Genomic DNA, 20665 nt, shown 5'->3' on the forward strand with positions numbered 1-20665 from the left:
GTGACGCTGCAGCTGCTGCTGCCGCGGCCTGAAACAGGAACCATGACCCGCCATGCAAGGCTCAAGCAAGCTCCAAGACAGACCAGACAGGATGTCCTAGCGGAGAAACGGTACTAACGCGTCCTCTTCCCGCGTTTACTTCATAAACGTCCCTGCACGCTTCGCAAATATTGGAACTCTCCATTCACAGATTGTTTATGACCTTTACTCCTTAGGGTTTAGGTGTGAGGTAGTAGTTTTGATGAAGGAATTGTTTGATCTTTAGATTGGTTCGTGAAACAAGCGTAAAATGAAATAGGGGTAGTTGGTGGTAAAGAGTATTTAATATTAGAACCATCGGAACACTTGGGATAAGATAATTTCCTATAGGAATTTTGTAGAGATCTACGATATCTTTGGGATAAAATACGTAGATATTCTTTTGTAGAAATAATATAGACAAAAGTTTACATTTCTCCTTGCACTGAATATTTTTCCTACTATATTCTTAATGTTGTTACGAAGATTGTTTAGATTTACGACGATATAATTTTCAGGATTTCAACGGTTCTTCGTAAGACGCGACTGAAAGAGCGCAAATAATCGAAAATATTTTAGAAAAAAAAAAAAAAAGAAAAAACGAAGTATTCTATGATAAAAGAACAGCGCACTTTTAATACAAAATTTTTAGTCTGAAATTTAAAGGGTTGCTGTAAAATGTGTGCAACCCTGGACATAAATACGTCGATGGATGGAACCATTGAACAACGTAATTTACGATCTCGATATATCTATGGATTCCTTGGGTAATTCATGGGTTTTTTAAAATAGGAAATTGCTTTAGGTACTTTATGGTTTTCTGTACAGGGTGTGGAAGGAGTAAAGACATGTTTGTAATCTTTTTAATCACTGGAGAGTTCCATAGGTTTGCAGAGTTTTTAACAAAGTAGGGTATTTTTTTTTTTTTAATTTCTACAACGTGCAACGACTTTTATAGATGCGTTTCTAAAGCATATGGATGAGACAGGCGTGCATCGTTCATTCACGATATTTTTTACGACGTTGTTTACGCAGCCGGGAACTTTTATTTTGAGCGCTGTTTGAACAACGAACGCTGTTTCATCCATATGCCACACGGTGCAGATAGTAAAAAGTTTCGAGCACTCAGCTAAATGTGGTTCTCGAAGCTACTGCTTTCTGTCGATCAAAGCTCAAGGAGGCGTGATTTATGTACAGAGAATGATGCGAAAATGATTACATGTTATTTACTCGTCGAAATCGATTTCTGCGATAATAACGTATCAATGTACTCTTTATCGTTTATTTAACTAATCAAAGGTCCCTTTTAAAGAGGCGGTCAAATAAATTTTTCTTTAAAGAAAAAACTAATTTCAGCTTATTTTTCTCACGGGAAGAAACTAGACGTTTTATGGTACGATAATAGAATTCTAAAGGGAAAATGAAATGCCAAGAGTGATTCAGTTACGAGATGTTAACTGTCTCGGATAACTTCCGAACGCGGCGAGTATCGATGTTCACGTCGAGATTAAGACATATCCATCGAGTGTACCATTCATTCTCGTGGGAAACGCGAAATCTACGTGCATGCATCTAGAATACAAGTGTATCTTCTCTAAAGATATCTTTCTATCACGGGATTTCGCCTGTCAAAACGCTTTTACGCTATTTTCATCTCGCGTCGTCGAATAGCGACGCTCGAGCATAAGAGAATTTTTTCTCGACACGATGTAAAATATATGCAGGTTCGATACTTTGCATATGAAAAAAAAAAGAAGAAAGTATAAAAAACGTTACTCTCATATTCGATAAAATATAGAAATACGATACAAGAATATAAAAATTTTGTTGAACTTAATTCCATGAATTCCCAAGAGAAATGGATCCTTAGAGTTCCTTTTCATGTAATATTCTGCAATTCTATTTGACGTTCGTAGCGAGAAGTGTATCCACTTCTGGTGATTTTCATGGAATTATCCATTCGACGGATTGAAGCCAGGCTTATTCCGTCACCATCTATGGGAGAGCGCTTAAGTGCACCGAAATTAAATCTCGCCTTTAGTTCTGTTCCGTTTTATTAAACTCTTTTGTCCCGCTTGTAATTCTGCGATCATATTATTCTCTTTCTTAAACGAAATCGTTAGCCGCAAGTCGAGAATTCGTCTACTGGTTCTCCAGCTAATGAAACGCGAACCATTCGCTAGATCAGGGTCTTTTAATTAACTATATGCGTTCCACGAACCTGCAACAAATTGCATATCTTCTTAGGTACACGACTTTTGATTTTCTTCTCTATAAAACATTTGTCGCTACTGAAATATTGTTATCCTTCGGTTATATATTTTCTGGTAGAATCTTTCTTTTTATCATGATATTATCTTTTTCAGTCGTTGCTTTCTTTAAGCTATGATATTTTACACAGTTTGTCGTTTCTTTTCTGTTTTGAAATTTATCTCCAACTCACAAGCACGATAATGGTAATCAAGTACGAAAATTTTCGTGACAAATTTTATAGGAGATTCGATATTTCAGGAAGATTTTTTTAAATTAAATAGAGAATTTCTACCATACAAGGGGGAATTTAGAGCGCACCTTGCAAACCCCTTCGAGATGGAACGCTCACTTGCCAAATAAGCGGACGTTTTTCAAGACGCGATGATTAATGATGCTTTCCAAGCACGTCGTTTTCTTTCGCAACGTGTGCATCGAGCAAACTCCTCATAAATCACACATCATATGCTTTTTGTGCAATAATTGTACTTGATTTCTCCTCTCACGAGTGTCTAATTTAAGAAACGCTAACGTCACTCAATCTCTTTATACAGAAACAAAATTCACCCCGTTGAAACAAGTCCAAATTCCAAGTAATCTATCTCTTTTCTAAATACTTTAACTTTCTGCTCTCGGATCCCTAACAACAATTCAACGAATAAATGACAAATGCCAAAGAAACTGAAGAAACAACGACCAGAGGAAAGAAATATTTTTTCACGATAAAAATATCGTTAACGTTTCGCCAACATCGCCTGAAATACCAGGAATAAGGTTCCCCTACTCATCCTCGATCGTCGCGAAATTTTCGTTAACAATTCTCCTCTCCGACGAACGAAGAACATCGAGTGAAAGAAGCGGAAACACGGTTTCAACGGCGCCAGGAACTCGTGGAACAGGCCGGTGCGTACTGCGATAGAAGGTCGAGGTTGGAGCGCGACAACGGAAATATGAATCCGTGGCCGACGTTCCTGCAGACGAGAAAAACTCAGGGGAAAGTTTCTGGGTCGCGGTTCATTTCCAAATGCGAGACACGTCCCTGGTTGCGCGATTTTCGACCGGGATACATCGTGGTATGTGGGTCAAGTGACTCTCGGTTGGTCTGCCCTATTCTGCACACGCTGTTTAGCCAACCGACCACTCCAACCGTGGAAATTATTTAACGTTCCTTGAAATCCTGCAACTTTATTACCTTGCTGCCTTTCACAACAGTCAGTGAGATTCGAAAATGGACCACCGCGATGTACATCGGCCAGCAAAAGTATTTCGACATTTATCACAGGACATTTTTTTGACCGTATTATATGAGCTTGATAAACATTTTGAAATTTCACTAGCTTCGTACGATGCACACAGTACATTTAGAGAATTTTCGAACATGTACTTTTGTGGGCCTATCCGTGTTCATGAAGTAGACTCGTTATAAGCTAAACTTAATTCGCGCAGCGAGAAAATAATTTAATAACGTCATTTTCAGAGAGAATTTTCATTAGCAAACAGTGAAAATCCTTTGCCAAAATACTATAGTGCTGTTGCTTCAGTTTTATTTTTGAAGTATCGGAAGCCTAGGATCAACATCTGACCAATGCGGGGACTATCTACTTTCGCTGTTCATCGAAGTTATGGACAATGAATTCTGATGAAATAGAAAGGCAGAACTTCGATATCTAGTACATGGTTAGAGGATTCAGCGATATTGGCTTCTGAGAGAAGCTTTTAGAATATTGAAAGTCCGTAGCTGATGTCTGATCAATGTCAATTCTAATAAAATCGAAGAACAACAGTAATAATTCTTAGACAAGTATAACATCTATAACATCGCCAGTTTACTGCTTGGGGAAAAAGCAATGTCTGATCAACGCAAGAAGCATCTACTTCAAGCCAACGTCCAAGACGTAAATACCGAATTTTAATTAATTAAATAATGGCGATAATTCTTCGAGAAAATTATACGATATTGCGACTCTACTCCTCTGAGAACGTGAATTTCGGAATGTCGAAAGTATAGAAACGATGTCCGACAAATACAGAGATTCTACTTTTAAAATTACGAATGTTAGAATTCGAACGAAATAGATGGTCAGATTTTTCACAAGAACATTCCACGATATTAATTTATTCCTCTGGAAACGAAATATTCAGAACGTGCGAGCCCAGCGTTGACGTCTGACCAATGCCGGGCTTATCTACTTCTACTCGAGCGACGTTAAAGTCTGAAAATTTCTTGCATCTCAAACTTCTATATTTCCATCGAGTCGAAAATATATTTAACGAGATACGAGTTGCGATCTCTGTAGAATATTTCGACACGAAACTGCTCGCGTACGATACTTAATTCCAGCGCGGTTAAAAGGTGCATCGCCGCTGGGTCAATTAACTCTCGGTTATTTTCAAGGGTGGATGCAAAGGTGGCTGGAAACCAGCGTTACAACGTTCATCGCGTAGTTGCCCGCCGATCGTTTTCCTTTTTCCATGTCCGTTTCCGTCTCCCTATTCCTCGCTGAACCTCCGTTCCGTGAAACGACAAAACCGCAACGGGGATATCGCGTTTACGCCGGCCTGGTTCACGGGTCAGATGTTACGTTAACGATCTCCTCTTTTCCCGACATAACGTTTCACCAGTAGCCACGAGAACGTATCTGGATAATTACTCCCTTTTCGTCCTATGCTCGATCCACTTTCACCGCCACGCGGGGCTGATTTTGTTTCAACTAGCTCGGAAATTGGAGTCGATGCGTCCTAATTGGTCGGAAAAATTTCGACGGCCGTACGGAATTTCGTGCAATTTGTCCAACGCTTTGGATACCGAACAACTATATTTTCGTTGTTTGTGAAATAATTGAAACGTTAATTATCGACGTCGGTATCGACTTTCGTTGCAATTTACTTTATTAGGCTGTCTATAGATACGTAAACATTGAAAATTTAATATCGATATAAACGAAGTTTTAAACAGCTAGTATTGGACAATTGCGATTGCTTTTAATTGGAACAAGTGTTTTTAAAAAATTCTTTATTTCGAAATTGCAGAAATCAGAACGATATTCAGTTCCCTGTCAATTCTCATAAGAAACGAATAATTGAAATATGATTATAACTATGAAAATAATGTTCTGCGTTTATCATCATAAAGAGTTCATTATATTTTTCCAGTTCGTCAAACCGTATTACGTTTAAGAACGAAATTGTAACTTAATTAATCACGGAACTAAAAGGATGACACGTTTAAAAGTTAAAATAGCTGATTATACAGGGTGGTTGGTAACTGATGATACGAATAAAAATTTTTTTCTTAATTTTCTTTTTTTTTTAAATTTTTCCATCGAGACAACGACCTACAGTGAGATCCGTTATAACGTACCGCACGCGTACCGAGCGAAAATTCACAGTCGATTTTCTCGAAAACAAAGCCTCAAACGACAAATTTTTATTCTATATTTTCGACTTCATTTTTCGCTTAGAATCACCCCCTTTCCGCTTGTACCACCAGTTACCAACCACCCTGTATATAAATTCTCAGAACTTCGACTCACGCAACTGTAATTTCCAGTGCAATTGGTACCGGTATCGACCGTAATTTATCCCCCTAAGCTCTCGATTCTCCCAACAAAAATACTAAATCCTCAATTTCTTTTTTCTACCGAATAATAATTATCATATTTAACAGGGCAGCTTGGAAGACGGAAGCTCAGCGAAATAGCCGGAATGAAGCTGTCGGACGCACGAAATGACGCGACGTTGATTTATGAAGAGAGAAGAGGCAGGATTCCGCGCGGACCACTGGCTCTCTTCCTGAAAAGCTCGTAAATCCTGGCCGACAACCAGGATCCCTCGTGGCCGGTTCCGTGAGGCGAATAAAGACGAACCGGTACGCCGGTACCATCAGAAAGAAATCGAATCGTTGGCGCGGTCCCGAGCAGGAAATTAGCCGCGGAAAATTCTGTGGCCGCGATTCGACGCACGCGTGTCTCTCGCAAATTTACGACGCTGCATTCTTTCGCTTCTCGATTTACTTGGTCGATCGTTCGTGCTCCATTTACATTTCATCCCACGGAGAACCGGTTTGCAACCCCCTCTCTGCTCTTTTACGTTTTCTTTTTCCTTAACCCTAACCGTTCGACGTGAAATTTGTTCGATCACCAGTTTGTTTGTACAACCGTTGCTCCTAATCGAAGAACGTTTTTGTTTTTGCTGCAATTTCGGTTCTAGTTCATTTTTACACGAACAGCGGACGATTTTCAAGTGGACGAACAACGTTAGGCTTTCGAAATTTCTAGACCGAAATTAAAGATAAATTTCTCGAGTATACACGTTGCTGTATACTCTGTACGGTATAATTTTGTTCTTTAACTATCGTACGAACGGTGGGACTCAGAACTTCGACTCACGCAACTGTAATTTCCAGTGCAATTGGTACCGGTATCGACCGTAATTTATCCCCCTAAGCTCTCGATTCTCCCAACAAAAATACTAAATCCTCAATTTCTTTTTTCTACCGAATAATAATTATCATATTTAACAGGGCAGCTTGGAAGACGGAAGCTCAGCGAAATAGCCGGAATGAAGCTGTCGGACGCACGAAATGACGCGACGTTGATTTATGAAGAGAGAAGAGGCAGGATTCCGCGCGGACCACTGGCTCTCTTCCTGAAAAGCTCGTAAATCCTGGCCGACAACCAGGATCCCTCGTGGCCGGTTCCGTGAGGCGAATAAAGACGAACCGGTACGCCGGTACCATCAGAAAGAAATCGAATCGTTGGCGCGGTCCCGAGCAGGAAATTAGCCGCGGAAAATTCTGTGGCCGCGATTCGACGCACGCGTGTCTCTCGCAAATTTACGACGCTGCATTCTTTCGCTTCTCGATTTACTTGGTCGATCGTTCGTGCTCCATTTACATTTCATCCCACGGAGAACCGGTTTGCAACCCCCTCTCTGCTCTTTTACGTTTTCTTTTTCCTTAACCCTAACCGTTCGACGTGAAATTTGTTCGATCACCAGTTTGTTTGTACAACCGTTGCTCCTAATCGAAGAACGTTTTTGTTTTTGCTGCAATTTCGGTTCTAGTTCATTTTTACACGAACAGCGGACGATTTTCAAGTGGACGAACAACGTTAGGCTTTCGAAATTTCTAGACCGAAATTAAAGATAAATTTCTCGAGTATACACGTTGCTGTATACTCTGTACGGTATAATTTTGTTCTTTAACTATCGTACGAACGGTGGGAAATTTGAGGCACCGAATCTCAGATCTTTTCAATTTATAATTTCCGATTAAATTTCTGAAATTAGATCGAGTATATTAGACGGAGCGTACATTAGCGTGTTGTGCTTTGGAAGGAACGATTCTAAAATGAATTAATGCTACAAACTGGCTTTATCAAATAGTTCTGACAAAGCTATCCTTGATTCAAGAATCAAAACGTTTCTCCTAATGTATTTCAGGAATATAATGAGATTCTATGTTCGCTAAAGACTCTCCGATAATTGCGTCTAATATTCCTAAGGGAAAGAGACATGCCTCCTATGTATACGCAAAGAAAACGTTTACGTTCAGCTCTACGAAGACATGGGGCGGTGAAATTTCCACGAGATTGTGATGATCCCTTCGAAAACTCGATCACCGATTCCAGCAAGCTACGTACCTAATGTACATGACGCGTGCGATGAACGCAACTATGATGAAACGTATCTCACGTGGAAAGTTTCTCGCTGTGAAAATCGATATGCTCGACAGAAATACTTCGATCGCGTAATAAAATCACCGGGACTTGAGAATAAACAATTTAACGAGTAATTATTTCTTTATCTTGCGAAATTTACTAAGGTTTCGTTCGAATAAACGGAGTCTACGTAAACAGAATTCTACGGTAGATTACTCGTTCTAATTTCTAGCAGTTGAAACACAAATCACTGTTCAGACTGTCCGTTTGAATTTGCATAAAGATTACAGTTCATGTACAACCGATAGGATCGCAACTAAAGCATAAACGTTGAAACGCCAACGAAACACAACAGACGGAAGATATTAAGCTCTATCAAATTGCAAATGATCTTGCAGGATTCTCAGTCATCCCTCGAAAGCTTCGAGCTTGATATCCGTAGATGGGTTCGAACTATCGACTTGACGTTTCGAGAATCGAGTGCACGAGACGGGGCGAGGTTCGACGATGCTCGACGACGCCTCGAGTGCCTCGTCGAGCATCTCGAATTCCAGCAGTCACTACATCCACGACGGTTTCCGTCAAAAGCTTTAGAGGAACCACCCCGTTGCGCGACAACTCGGCTTCTCTAACACGTTCTCGATTAAGTCGCCGGGCAGAGAACTAATTTCAAGGGGCTGAATCTGTCGCCATGGGGTGTGTCGGTTTGTTGTGGGATGGGTGAACTCGGAGCAACTCTAAACTAGCTAAACAACTCTTTCTAAGATACTCGCCGGGTCCGCGGAGTGCTCACCAATTGCAGCCGTTGCTTGCAGCTCAGACACGTCTCATCTTCGTATTATTAATGGAGGGGGAGGATGCAGAAACAAAGGAAATTTCGAACTTGCCGGATAATTGGCCTATTTTATACTTCTTTTTACTTTCACGTATATTCTGACTGGAAAGCTCGCTGCGCTTTTTGCCGTTTCAACGAAATTCATTTTTCCAGACACTTTTCTGGCTACTTAACCAGTTGATGATTACGCATACTATCGTAAAAAGTTGATTCTCCGAGTTATGAAAGTGTATCACGTTGGCGAACAAAGTTAGAAGCTAATTAATTTTGAAACTAAAATTTAAAATACACGCTTGAATTCCAATTCTCGTGATTCTACAGCGCTATAACGTCGCTTGTGTAAATTATTATGTAAATCAATAAATGTAAAATTTGTTAAAGATTGCCAGTAAATTGTATCGAATACCCGTATGTAGCTAGCAGCGTATGTGGAAGGGTAAAACAACGAAGGAAAAGGAAATAGCGAATTTTTGTCGATATTTCTGCATCGCTTTGAAGGATGATGTTAAAGCTATTTAAAAACAGTAATCGACGATTGTCTTCGATAATCGTGGAAGAAAGTTGCAGTTGTCGTGTCGGCGAGGAACTTTTTTCTCCGTTTGAAAATTATGATACACACATTACTTCCTATATACTCTAGTATTCTCAACGTACAATATCGCGTGTATGTCTACGTAAAAGCGACAAACCCATGGAAGAGAATAAACGTATCACTTTCTAACAACAAAGAACAGAGGGTAGGAGCAAAAATAATAATAACGAAAAAAAGAAAAGAAAAACAAAAACTACCAATCACATGCATTACATTGATACAGAAGAAGGAATAAGAGGGAGATATAGATAATAAACATTCGGGGAAGATGCACAGAACAGAGGGAGAAGCTTAAAGAACCGCAACGACAGAGACAGACTGTGTTTATAATACTTGGGATCGTAAAACAGAAAGGAAGAGTAAAAAAAAGAAAAATAAATAAATAAATCGTTGTTTGTATTAAACGGAGAAAGTAAAGTGTGATACAGATGTGAGACGTTGGTACGACGATCGGTGAGCACTCCTGATCGGCCAGGTCCAAACGAGAGAAACCACCAAGAAGACAGGACAGGAGAGAAGAAAAAAAAGGGACAAATAGTTAAAAAAATAATGAAAAAAAAACAGGAAGAAGATAATAATAGACAAACAACGGGCGAAGAAAGATCACTCAGGGCGGACCCTTAAAATTCCTACCTCCAGAGCGGGTGCTTTAGCCTGAAACACAAACGGCAAACCTGAAAAGAAATTCCGGCCAGATTCGGGTGGATTTTAATATGGCGTCGCGTTTAACGAGGGATCGTTGTCGTTGGTGTGGTCGTTGCTTAATATTATTATTATCATTATTATCATCGTCAGTGTGATAGAACCTAGAAACGAATCTATACATGTTCGTTTAGTGTCTGTGTGAATAGCATTCGAATGATAAAATCGATTTCGTGTCCACGGTGTTTCGTATATTTTGATACTTCGAGTAAACGTGAAGAGAGAATGAATGAAAAAAGAAGGGGTGGAAAATGAGTGGATGAAGAGAGATCATGCGACAAAATGCAACAAGATGCTGCACGATCTTGCGACGCGATGTGGTGCAATGGTCGAATCGCAAGAGACGCTTTCCAAGAGTTTTGATTTCGAACGATATTTCATCGTTGTGAAATATATTTACTTAGCAATAACGAGAGCAGATAAATAAAACGAGAAATATAATCTTTTTGAAATGTAAAATTCGAAAACGTCTCTTGTTAAAATATCGCGAAATAGTAATATATTTAGAGAAAAAGATTTTATTACGTAAAATCGAGAATGCTGACACGTTCGACCCAGTTCACTGGCATTCCATTAGTCAAAACTTGGCAGGTATTTGAGCGCAATCGATTACGTTTCAACTATTAAAAATATAAATTCTTTTATCAAGTTTTCCGAACGTGTCAAAGTATCAACAAACGTTGTTCCCCGAAATTGCAAAAGAGCATCGATCTCACTTATCCCTCACTTAACGTACAAAAAAATAAACTCATCTCCATTTATAAAAAAAAAAGAGCATGGAGAAGCATGTGGAATATATTCGAAAATCTAATTTCTCCCGCGTATGTCGTTGCCATATTACCAAAGCGGATTTTTGTAACGGAATGACGTCGAAACAAGAGGACAGTTGGCGAAATGAGCGCGGTGTTCGAAATTAATTTTCATGCCGCCCGATGGCGAGCTGCAAACCGGCTGTCGAGGAAGTAAAGCTCAAAAACGATAGCTGTCGTTACCCGTTTCCTGTGTCTGCTCTTTTGCAATTCCTCGTTGCCTCTCGCTTGTTTTATAATTTTTTCTCTATCTCGTTCGAACGAGATTTACCCGTAGATTTTTCGCGTATACGATGGAAGGCACGAAAGAGAAACGAGAGATGGTGAAAAAAGGGAGGAATGAAAAACCGAAAAAAGAAAGAAAAGAAGAGAAGAAAAAATGGACGAACAGGCGGATGAGAGTGACGGCAGATGAAAGAACGTAGGGACGGGATAGGGATGGCGTAATTGTTATCGGGATTCTCTGCGTTTCACGTGTGTGCAAGCCTGGCAAAACGTGTCAACTAACGTCAGCTGTTGCTTGAGGCCATTCCAGCTAAACGGGTCCGGAACAGTTGCAGACTTTAGTCAATATTCCTCTGACTTCTTTTCTCTTTGTTCTAGTTCTCTCTCTTTCCCCCTTCTATCTTTTTCGTCTATAGTTTTGTTTCTTTTTTTTTTCTTTTTGTTGGGTTTGATGTTTGTTTTTACCCTTTCCTCGCTTTTACTCTTTTTTTTTGTTTTTGAACGCGTCTCGTGCTCTGTTTCCGCGACACGACGACGTATCGATTAGAACAGGTAGCTTTTTTTTTTATCGGTAACAATGAACTCTCCCTTTTGCTAAGGGATAAGAACGACCGACCTCGCCATTGTCACGTGAAAACGCCGTTTCCTGGTCGATCGGTGTGTACAAAGGCTACTTCATTTTGGAGTGGCGGAATCATTGTCCGTGACGAATTTTCAATCGCGTCTTTGCCAATATCCGTGCAATTTGTCAATTCTTTCTGATCATTTTTCTATATCGAGTTAATATTCCGATAATTCTATAGATACGTAAGTTTACATAGAAGCTAGAAACTAATTATTGCGAACATATGGTTCGTAGTTTTAGAAAGAATAATTGCCATTTATCCACGGAACGTGTATCCAAAGTGAAACATCGAAAAACGCTTACTAATTTGGAAGTTTCAGGTGGCAGGTTGGACCGTGTTCAATTTTATGCTTGTCGAGTAGATCGATGAAGAAAATCGATACGCAAACAACGATCAACCGGGATTCGTTTACCAATTAATTCACGATAATCTATCGGCAGCGTCTGAAAGGTGATCGATTAAGCGGGCTGACGTTTCAATCTGGCCGAGGGGCGTCGCTCGATTTAATTAAAAACTCATTCGTCGTCGTTCGCGCCCCGGAAACAGAGCACCGGCGACAATTTCCGGCGGAAAATCAGGGAAATCTCGTGTCTCACCTGTAGCCTGTAGTTGGGATCCTGTGTCGCCGCGTGTGCAGCTAGGAACGGGTCGTAATAAACGCTGCAAAATAAAAATCACCAATGTTAGTTTTGTATATGTGCACGAATTTCTACGCAACCAGCATCTTTTCGATTATTTCGCTATTTTTTTTTCAATATGTTTTTCTTTATATATTTCTTTTTTTCGGCGCGTGTTTCGTTTCCCTTTAAAATGAAGTATAAATTATTTGTTTCTTTTTTAAAGCTTTTAGTCCTACCTCTCTTTTATTCGATTTATCTTTTGCTCCAACTTGTTTCAACTTTACTTAAACTCGTATCGAATTAAATTTTCCTGATTGAATTATTCGATGAAATAACAGATTTTTCTTCAACGTCGCCGAAAAGAGGCTGGTTGCCTTCGATTCTCTGTAAACGAACCGTTGACAAAAATTTCGTTTCTCGTGGCATTCGAAACGCGATTCGAGCGCCGAGTGCTCTCGTCTTGTTAGAAGCTTCGAGTTCCACGACCGACACGATATACAGCGTCAAAGGATATGATTTAATCTTTTTTATTCGATCGAGGACCACGCTGTTCTCGCGACTCGATGAATTTCACCCATTTGGCGAACGAAAGAATCGCTGCGTTCGATCAAATTCCGAAATCGAACGCGTGCAACTAGTCTCGAACTCATCTCTTATACCTGACGTATTTATTCGTCGAGTTACAATGCTCTCGTTCGATTCTCGACAATTATATCAAAACCCTAGCGCTTCTCAATAGATCGCGGAATGATTTTTTTGAAATTTCGAACGGTCAAAAATCGCTGTACGCTGTAGCTCAAAAATATCATGCACTTGCTTTCCTTTGACAGGATATAATTTAATCGTAAGCCCCCCCCCCCCTAAAAGGATTTATCGATGTTCATTTCTAAAGTCTACTATGCAATAACAAAATCGACGCTCGTGATTGTCAAAGCTTGCGGAATTATTTTGTTGTTTGGAAAGCTCGTTATCTGCAGATTGTTTAATCTTCTAAATTAAGAGTTGACGTTGTTCGTCGATTGGCACAACACGAACACCGACATTATTCCAAACAGCGAGTAAAACACAATTACACGATTTAATGCGTTACTGTTAATTTTTTCAAGCAGAATTTAAATTTATCTATTGCTGAAGCCTATCAAAGTGTCGAAATATTTATGAGCCGTGGCGTACTCATCGAAGTAATGAAACTTTGAAACGTCTCGAAGAATCACGTTTTGCAATTTTTGTCTCGAAGAATCACATTTTGCAATTTTTCTTTCGAACAATCATATTTTGTGATTTTTCTTTCGAATCGAACGAGAAAACGTTCCGAGTCGATCGATTTTACGAGAGACGAAAGTTTCTCTTTCGCCATCTCTATTTCCCCGTCGATTTTATTCGTCGCCGGTTATCACGGTGTATTCGAGCGAGGTCAACGAAAATTCATAAATCACATCCGGCGTGTTCTTCCATTAAAAACGTGTCGGTATCATCGGCGTGATCGGTGGATCGAAGAAGAGTAACGAACGATTTCAACGATTTACGAACGCACGGGAATACCACCCTTATTTATGAGTAATAAAACTGACGATTGATCGGTGGGAAAATATGGTTGCCACGCGGAAACATCGACGGCTTCGAAATTTTCCATCATCCCCTTTTATCCGGTTCGCGCCGTGCGAAATTGTTTAATTAACGAGCGATACTATTTATCGACGCGCGAACGCGTATTTGTTCGCGTTCACCGACGGAAACTAATTAAAAATTCCTTTGTCGTGAAAAATTAAGGAATCATTCTAAACGATCTATCGCTGCGCGTAACTTACCCTGTTATCATTCTTTAACCGCTTAAGAATTATATTTGTTCAGGAAATTCTATTAAAAAAAAACATTTAATTTCTACTATTGATTTAGTAACATTTCGCCATTGCAAGTAATTACGATTCGATTAATTAATTATATGATTGGAATTACGACAAATCTTCGAATTACACTGTTTCGTTCATTGTACAATGTTACTATTTTAACGGACTTGGATTGGATTTTTATAATATCATTCACATTGTCCGATATCCTCTTGGAAAAATATCCATTTTCTTTACATTAGCTGTATTAATTAAAAATTTAATTAATATATCCAATTGACGTTCCAGAAGAAAAATAACATTATCAGAGAAGCTATGATAAGAAAATGTTGCATATCTAAATTTCTTCAAATTAATATATCCTTAAGCGATTAATTTTTAAAATCCTCCATAAACCTCGTACTTCCTTTTTATTTAAATATCGAAAATATCAACGCCATAAAAGTTTCTTTATCAACCGCACCAAGTTGACGATGATCACGTTTATCCGTTCGAGGCTTCCTTTAACCTCTGATAATTCCTCCTTGCAAACAAGTTTCTCTCAAGCAAGTTTCTTTACAAACCTCCTCCTCCACTATCCGCCGATCGTATTTTCACGTTTACAAGAAAAAAAAAAAACGCTTCGTTATCGTGTAATATTGGTTTATCTATGTTGACTAAAAGGCTTTTTAAAGTGCGTTCTATAGAAGGTTCTCTCTGGGGAAAAGGAAATTGCGATTGACCTGGTGGAAAGGTTACATCGGTGCATGCAGGATGATTTCGACAAGCAGACTATAACGAGCGAGACACGTGCAAGAGGGCTGGTCGCAGTGGGTAACCAGAAGAGCGGGCTGGATTTCGATGACACTCGATGATCCGCGGCGACAAATTGGCAGAATTTCTGTACGGTCGTCGGTCGACGCGCAAAACTGGATCGGCTGTTGAACGAAGTGTGAATTTCCACGTGAAACTACGGCGTCGACGTGGCCGGCTGTTGCGTTCGAGAGAGGAACGTGATATAGGTAGGAAGAAATCCGGGTCAGTAACTCGAATATTCCTTATTCGCCAGTCTCGTTAAAAAATATTTCATCCGACGAGCAACTCAGGGAAATCCGATGAAACAGCTCTGTTGCAAAGTGCTTTTGCTATATCGTGTATCTTTTATTTCTCTTGCGTATCTATGTTCGTGTTATCTTGTATTTATAAAACGATTTGTAATTTTATTTCGAGATCCTGAATTTTAACCTGTCGGCTTGTGTAAAACGCCAAGACGAGACGTTTTATGTTCGCTAATATTCAAATTTTTCGAACTAATTGTAATATATAATATATGTTCTAAAGATTATTTGTAATTTCATTTCGAAGTCACGTATTAGAAAAGATGATTCTTCGCTCAAGTTACCAAGCCAATTTTCAGCAAAAAGATATATTTTTTATTGAAAGATATGTATCCGTAGAAATCTGATAGTTTAATACAGCATTTTATTAATTTTTAATTCCAAAAACGTATTGTACAAACTTGCAAACGTATTTCAGAAACGAGTCGGTTTATTAAGTTTATTCGTTTTCTATCTGTGTCGTAATTACGATTGAAAAATCTTTTAATTTGACCAAAAATTGTCTTCGTCTCGTTTTAACTACTAAGAAACTTGTGAAAATTCTTTACTATTCCATTACACGCCCGATATGTAGGGATATTCGTATTATCGACGATGTTAACGATTTTAAAGTGACACAATGGATAGTTTGCTCGACGACAGTTGACAACTACGCTATCCATTCTGAAACAACATTCTCAGAAACGAGCTGGCTGGAACTACAACTACCACGAACTTCGTACAACGAATATCACCATCCTTTGTGCCAGAACAAGCACTTGAACGACTTCTTCTGTACTCTGAACACCTCGTGAACTCTACGATCTCCCATTCACGGACTTAAACAGTGTATCTCTTAAACTTTCTCACGTAACTGTTCCAACTTACAAACTTTGCCGCTCCAATTAAAGCTTGTGTGTGTGCCAAGACCCCAGACATGCCTCGAACCCAGTGAACTTTGCTACTTTGTTACAGAGCTGTTCGTGTACTAAAACTTCGTCTTACTCTTTAACGTTATCCCCTCTATATTCAATAATCGCCAGGCTAAATATACGAGACCGTTTTATAAATAACGTGCATTTTCTGAGAATTCAGACAGACGTTTCTTCTACAAATAGAGAATTTCATGAGACGACAAATGATCATAGAAAAATTTGGGAGTACAGGGCATTGATTAATTCGTTAAGAAGCATAATTCGTCGGGCAGAGAAATTTATGCGTAGCAATTACACGAACACGGTGTCATTAGGAATTACACGTTGCTTCGTTAAGATACAAAAAAATGTGTATTCTAACAAATTATTAAATTTTCTATTCCCTCGTATCTTACGAAGCAGCCCTATAAATAATTCCGTTATTTTAAGTCCGCCTCTCAGAAAAGCAACATTCGTTACCGAAAGGTTAGATCTCAATTTCTCGCGCAAATTAATCTTTTCCTGTAACGAACCATAATTGAACCGATATAATTTAAACACAGATTCATTTTTACCTGTAATAAAATTGCAACGAGTAATCTACTTCGGATATTACGCATATTTTTCTACCTTCTTTGCATTTTTATATACGAGTACCATTAAAATCTACAAAAATCCGTGCCTCAACGATGTAATTTATATTTTCAATTACACGCGATATCTCAATCTCTTTTTCATTTAAACTGAAAACCTCGAAATTCCGCCATTTGATAGATCACGCATCCAGCAACCCCGCTGATTAAAAGTTACCCGCTGCGGCTTCGAAATACCAAAAGTACCGTTGAATTGCCATCGTTGGATGGCGCGTCGAGGACGGCGCAGAACGTCGGAATCTACTTACGCAGGTGCGAAGGGATGCAGGGCCGTGGCCGCAGCCGCGGCTGCGAGCGGCCCCGGGTTTCTGGCAAGAGCCAACGCCGCTGCACTGGTTGGGAAGGCTGCTCTCGCAGCGCCCACTCTTCCTCGTTGGATGGCAACTCCTCTCAGCGCCGCTGCTGTAACAACACACACAAACGCACATGCCAATGCTTGCCTACCTTCTTCGTAGCGCTTTTACAGCGTCGGTTAGTGTTTGTGCTGCCGGCCAAAATCGCTTCGCTGGCTCTTCCCTTTCTCTACTTTCTTCGACGTTCATCGATATTCTCCTTTTTTTCTTTTCTTTTTTTTTTTTTCTTGGAGATAAATCGTTGACAAACCAAGGGCGACGACGAGACGAGATTAGACGAATTTCAGGGAGTTGAACGGGCTCAGGGAAACTTTCGACCACGGACGGAAGGTTTGGAAAATCTTGGAAACGCTCGTTGCACCAAAGAAGGCGATTCCTTTGAAATTCCCATGGAAATTCGATGGAAGTTAACCAGACGTTTAAAAATTGATTTCTTTGCGCGAAACTATCGTAACAACGGATCCTACCGATTTATTCCGTTTCTGTCATTCAAATATCTATTTCAGCATCGTATACTCGAGCGACAGACGGAATCGCACGTTTGAAGGGAAGATTAAAACGACGAATCGATAAATGAATTAGAAGTATAATCAAAGATTATGAAGGCACGGAGATCTGAATCTCGAGATGTACGGTCGGATGTACCTGATTCTGACAAGAAGAAGGACCGACGTTATCCGTTTTCCTCCGAAAAACGACGATGGAGAGATTCGGATTTTCTCATAAATAGTTGGCTGCAGCGTTACCGATCCAGTCGAACAGAGTCTAAGAAAAGTAGCCAATATCTGGAGAAAAGGTATGTTGGAAAACCAACTACGTCTAAGTATAGTCCATCAGCTGCAGCTGATGAAAACCGACGCATGGAAATTGCTTCTACGTCTGCAGATACTTCTCAGACCGTGAAACTTCCCAGACCTACTATAAACATCGATCGGATAACACCTAAGGAAGACGACACACCTGTGAGTGCAGTAAAATTGTCTCTGTCGCAGGAACGGCAGGAAGCTCCAAGACTCAGAAATATTTGGAGTAAATGCAAAAGATCTTGCGGGAGACCCGTGTGCTAACTCACGTTGGTCATATTTTTCTGCGCTCTGTTGCCACGTGTCTTGACATACTTTGCTGTTGTCCTCCTGGACAAGTTCAGGAAGAAGAGGCAATTTCTTTCTTCGGGGGAAAACTTGAAAGCGTAAATGTCGTTGGAACGTCGATGAGTCCAAAAGACGAAGATATCGAATAAACTAAATACCAAAGATTTGCGTGGAGTGTTGGAAGTTACGCAGAACGCGTACGTGAATTCCGTAAGGTTCAGAAGAGTTTCCGAACGTGCACCAGGAATCTGCATCCTTCCAAGATGAATGATATCCGTGAATGAAGTAGTTTTGACGAATATTTGGCTAAAATTGCTCATGGCCAAAATTTTCACTGAAGTAAAGTTCAACGAACCTCTTTGGGACATCTCATGGCGTTTCAAAATACACGTGTCCGTCATTCGTGTACAACGAACCAGGCAAAGAATGACGTGTAATTCCATTCCAAGAATTCTTAAGAAACCATAGAGTCGACATAGATCTCGACACGAGTATTGATTACAAGATAGAAATCGGCTGAAAAATCTCAATAACAACGCTTCTACACAGTTTGTTCGAACCTTTCGGAAGAATTGGTATTTTAGATAGGAAGATAAAATGCGACTGATCAGCCACGAAGAACTGATATTTTAGATAGGAAGATAAAATCCGGCTGATCAGCAACGAATTCAGATAGAGCAGAGTGATAAATCGTCATCGACGATTCTTTGGTGAAAGGTGGCAGAGAACGAGCGAGCTTTCAATGTAACGATCAAAGACGAGAAATTTGGTCGACTGTTGGAGCGACAATTAGGATGAAATCGGGTGTTCGTGCAGCTCGTTCCGTTGATGGAACTCTTGGAAGACGACGGTTCTTTCGGCGCCCGGAAATGCTTGCATCGGCGGCGTATCCGGCCTCGATTGATCGCAGACAGACCCTCTCGGTTCTTTGATCCGGACAGTGAAGCAATAAAAACTGATGTTTCTTGCCTACCTTTTGTCCGAGCTGTCACCGTGTGTGCGTGTGCCTCAACTAACTCGTTGTCTTTAGACTTCAGCATCGGTCCACGTTCAACTTCCGCCTCGAAGAGATCAAGGAGCGTTTGTGCGACTAGCGTCTTTTGTTTTTTTTCCTCCCTCACTTTTATCGTACGATCTTTTTTTGCTTTATCGTCGCAAAGTTCAGAGAGAAGGAAAAGCGACTTGTAAAGCAAAGTGTATCAGTAAGCGCTCGGTTGATGTAATTTAGTTCGTTTAACGAAGTAAACTTTCTTTCTCTGTCGCTCAGCCAACTTTCTTCAGCTATTAATCCAGATATGCCTGTTAATTAAGATTCTGATAGCGAGACAATTCTTTTTTATTTCCAGATTTCTGCCAACACTCGCATTTCACTTAATATCTTTTGCTTGTTAAGCTCAGTTGCAACAATAAACTAACCATCGATATCAATAATGATATAAGAATTTACTTAAATACTTAATTAACAAATAGAGGTTTTAAATATTCGGTAGAAGAAAATGATATTATTTATTATTATAATGTATAAAGTAGAATATGTATTATTTTTTAAAAATAGTATGAAGCAAAAATTCACTTATATCTGGATTAATTACAGAAAAGAATCTAATTTTTTTTTTTTTTAAATATCGATACTGATACGAACGTTTGAAATTTTTGACAATATTTAACAATTTTCCCGGGGATTTTTCCAAGCTCGCTTGCTCCTTTTCTTTCTCTATCGTGCGCTCCGAATCTCTTCAAGAAACAGAAGTCTCCGTGGGGATTAGTACAAAAGAGAGAAAATTATTGGCGCAGCTGGTTACAGGCTAGAAAACTTGATACAACGAGCAACAAGTAAAACATCAACAATCAACAACAACAACGGAATAAGTATTAAACAATCAACTACCGTGCAAGTGTCGCACGTGTGGTTAGCGCGAGTACAAAAACGGAAGTTAAAAACCAGAGCCGCTTATTCGACTGGATGGTTACAGAAGCCAGACCTGATATCCGGTCGCTATTTAGTACAATACAAAATTTGGGGTGTGCGTCAAGAAAACAAGACTAGAGCGTGATGCATTTTACAGCAGGCACATTCCAAAAACACATTGGTAAGATCGTGAGAGTTAAACAAGAGAATAAATCGAACATCGCAACGAATCGATCTGTGGTCTGGCGAATGTCCTCTTAAAACCATATTCTCGAAAGATCTTCCGTTTCTTTCGATTTAATAAAATTTATCTACGTTTGCGAAAATTGAATTGAACTGTAATTGTACTTTTCAATCATTACGTACTAAAGGAATTTCCAGGTAGAAATTCAAAATTCGTTGGCCTATCTTCATCGGTTTTCATAGTGACGTGTATGTCCTCCAATTAACGATAATTAATTAATGGGTTAACGACCGGATACCGG

The 20665-nt window shown here is 39.6% G+C and overlaps 1 protein-coding gene across 1 annotated transcript in view; it reads right to left on the reverse strand.

Moving 5' to 3' along the window:
* The window catches only part of LOC100747287, a 357673-nt gene that overhangs the window by 4470 nt on the left and 332538 nt on the right, over positions 1-20665 (reverse strand). The window contains 3 exon segments of the mRNA XM_024367629.2: positions 11373-11401; positions 12314-12377; positions 17076-17229. Of these exon segments, the coding sequence (XP_024223397.1) occupies positions 11373-11401; positions 12314-12377; positions 17076-17229 (247 nt within the window).

Source organism: Bombus impatiens, unplaced genomic scaffold (genome assembly GCF_000188095.3).
Source record: "Bombus impatiens unplaced genomic scaffold, BIMP_2.2 scf_0321, whole genome shotgun sequence".
Taxonomy (NCBI): Eukaryota; Metazoa; Arthropoda; class Insecta; order Hymenoptera; family Apidae; genus Bombus; species Bombus impatiens.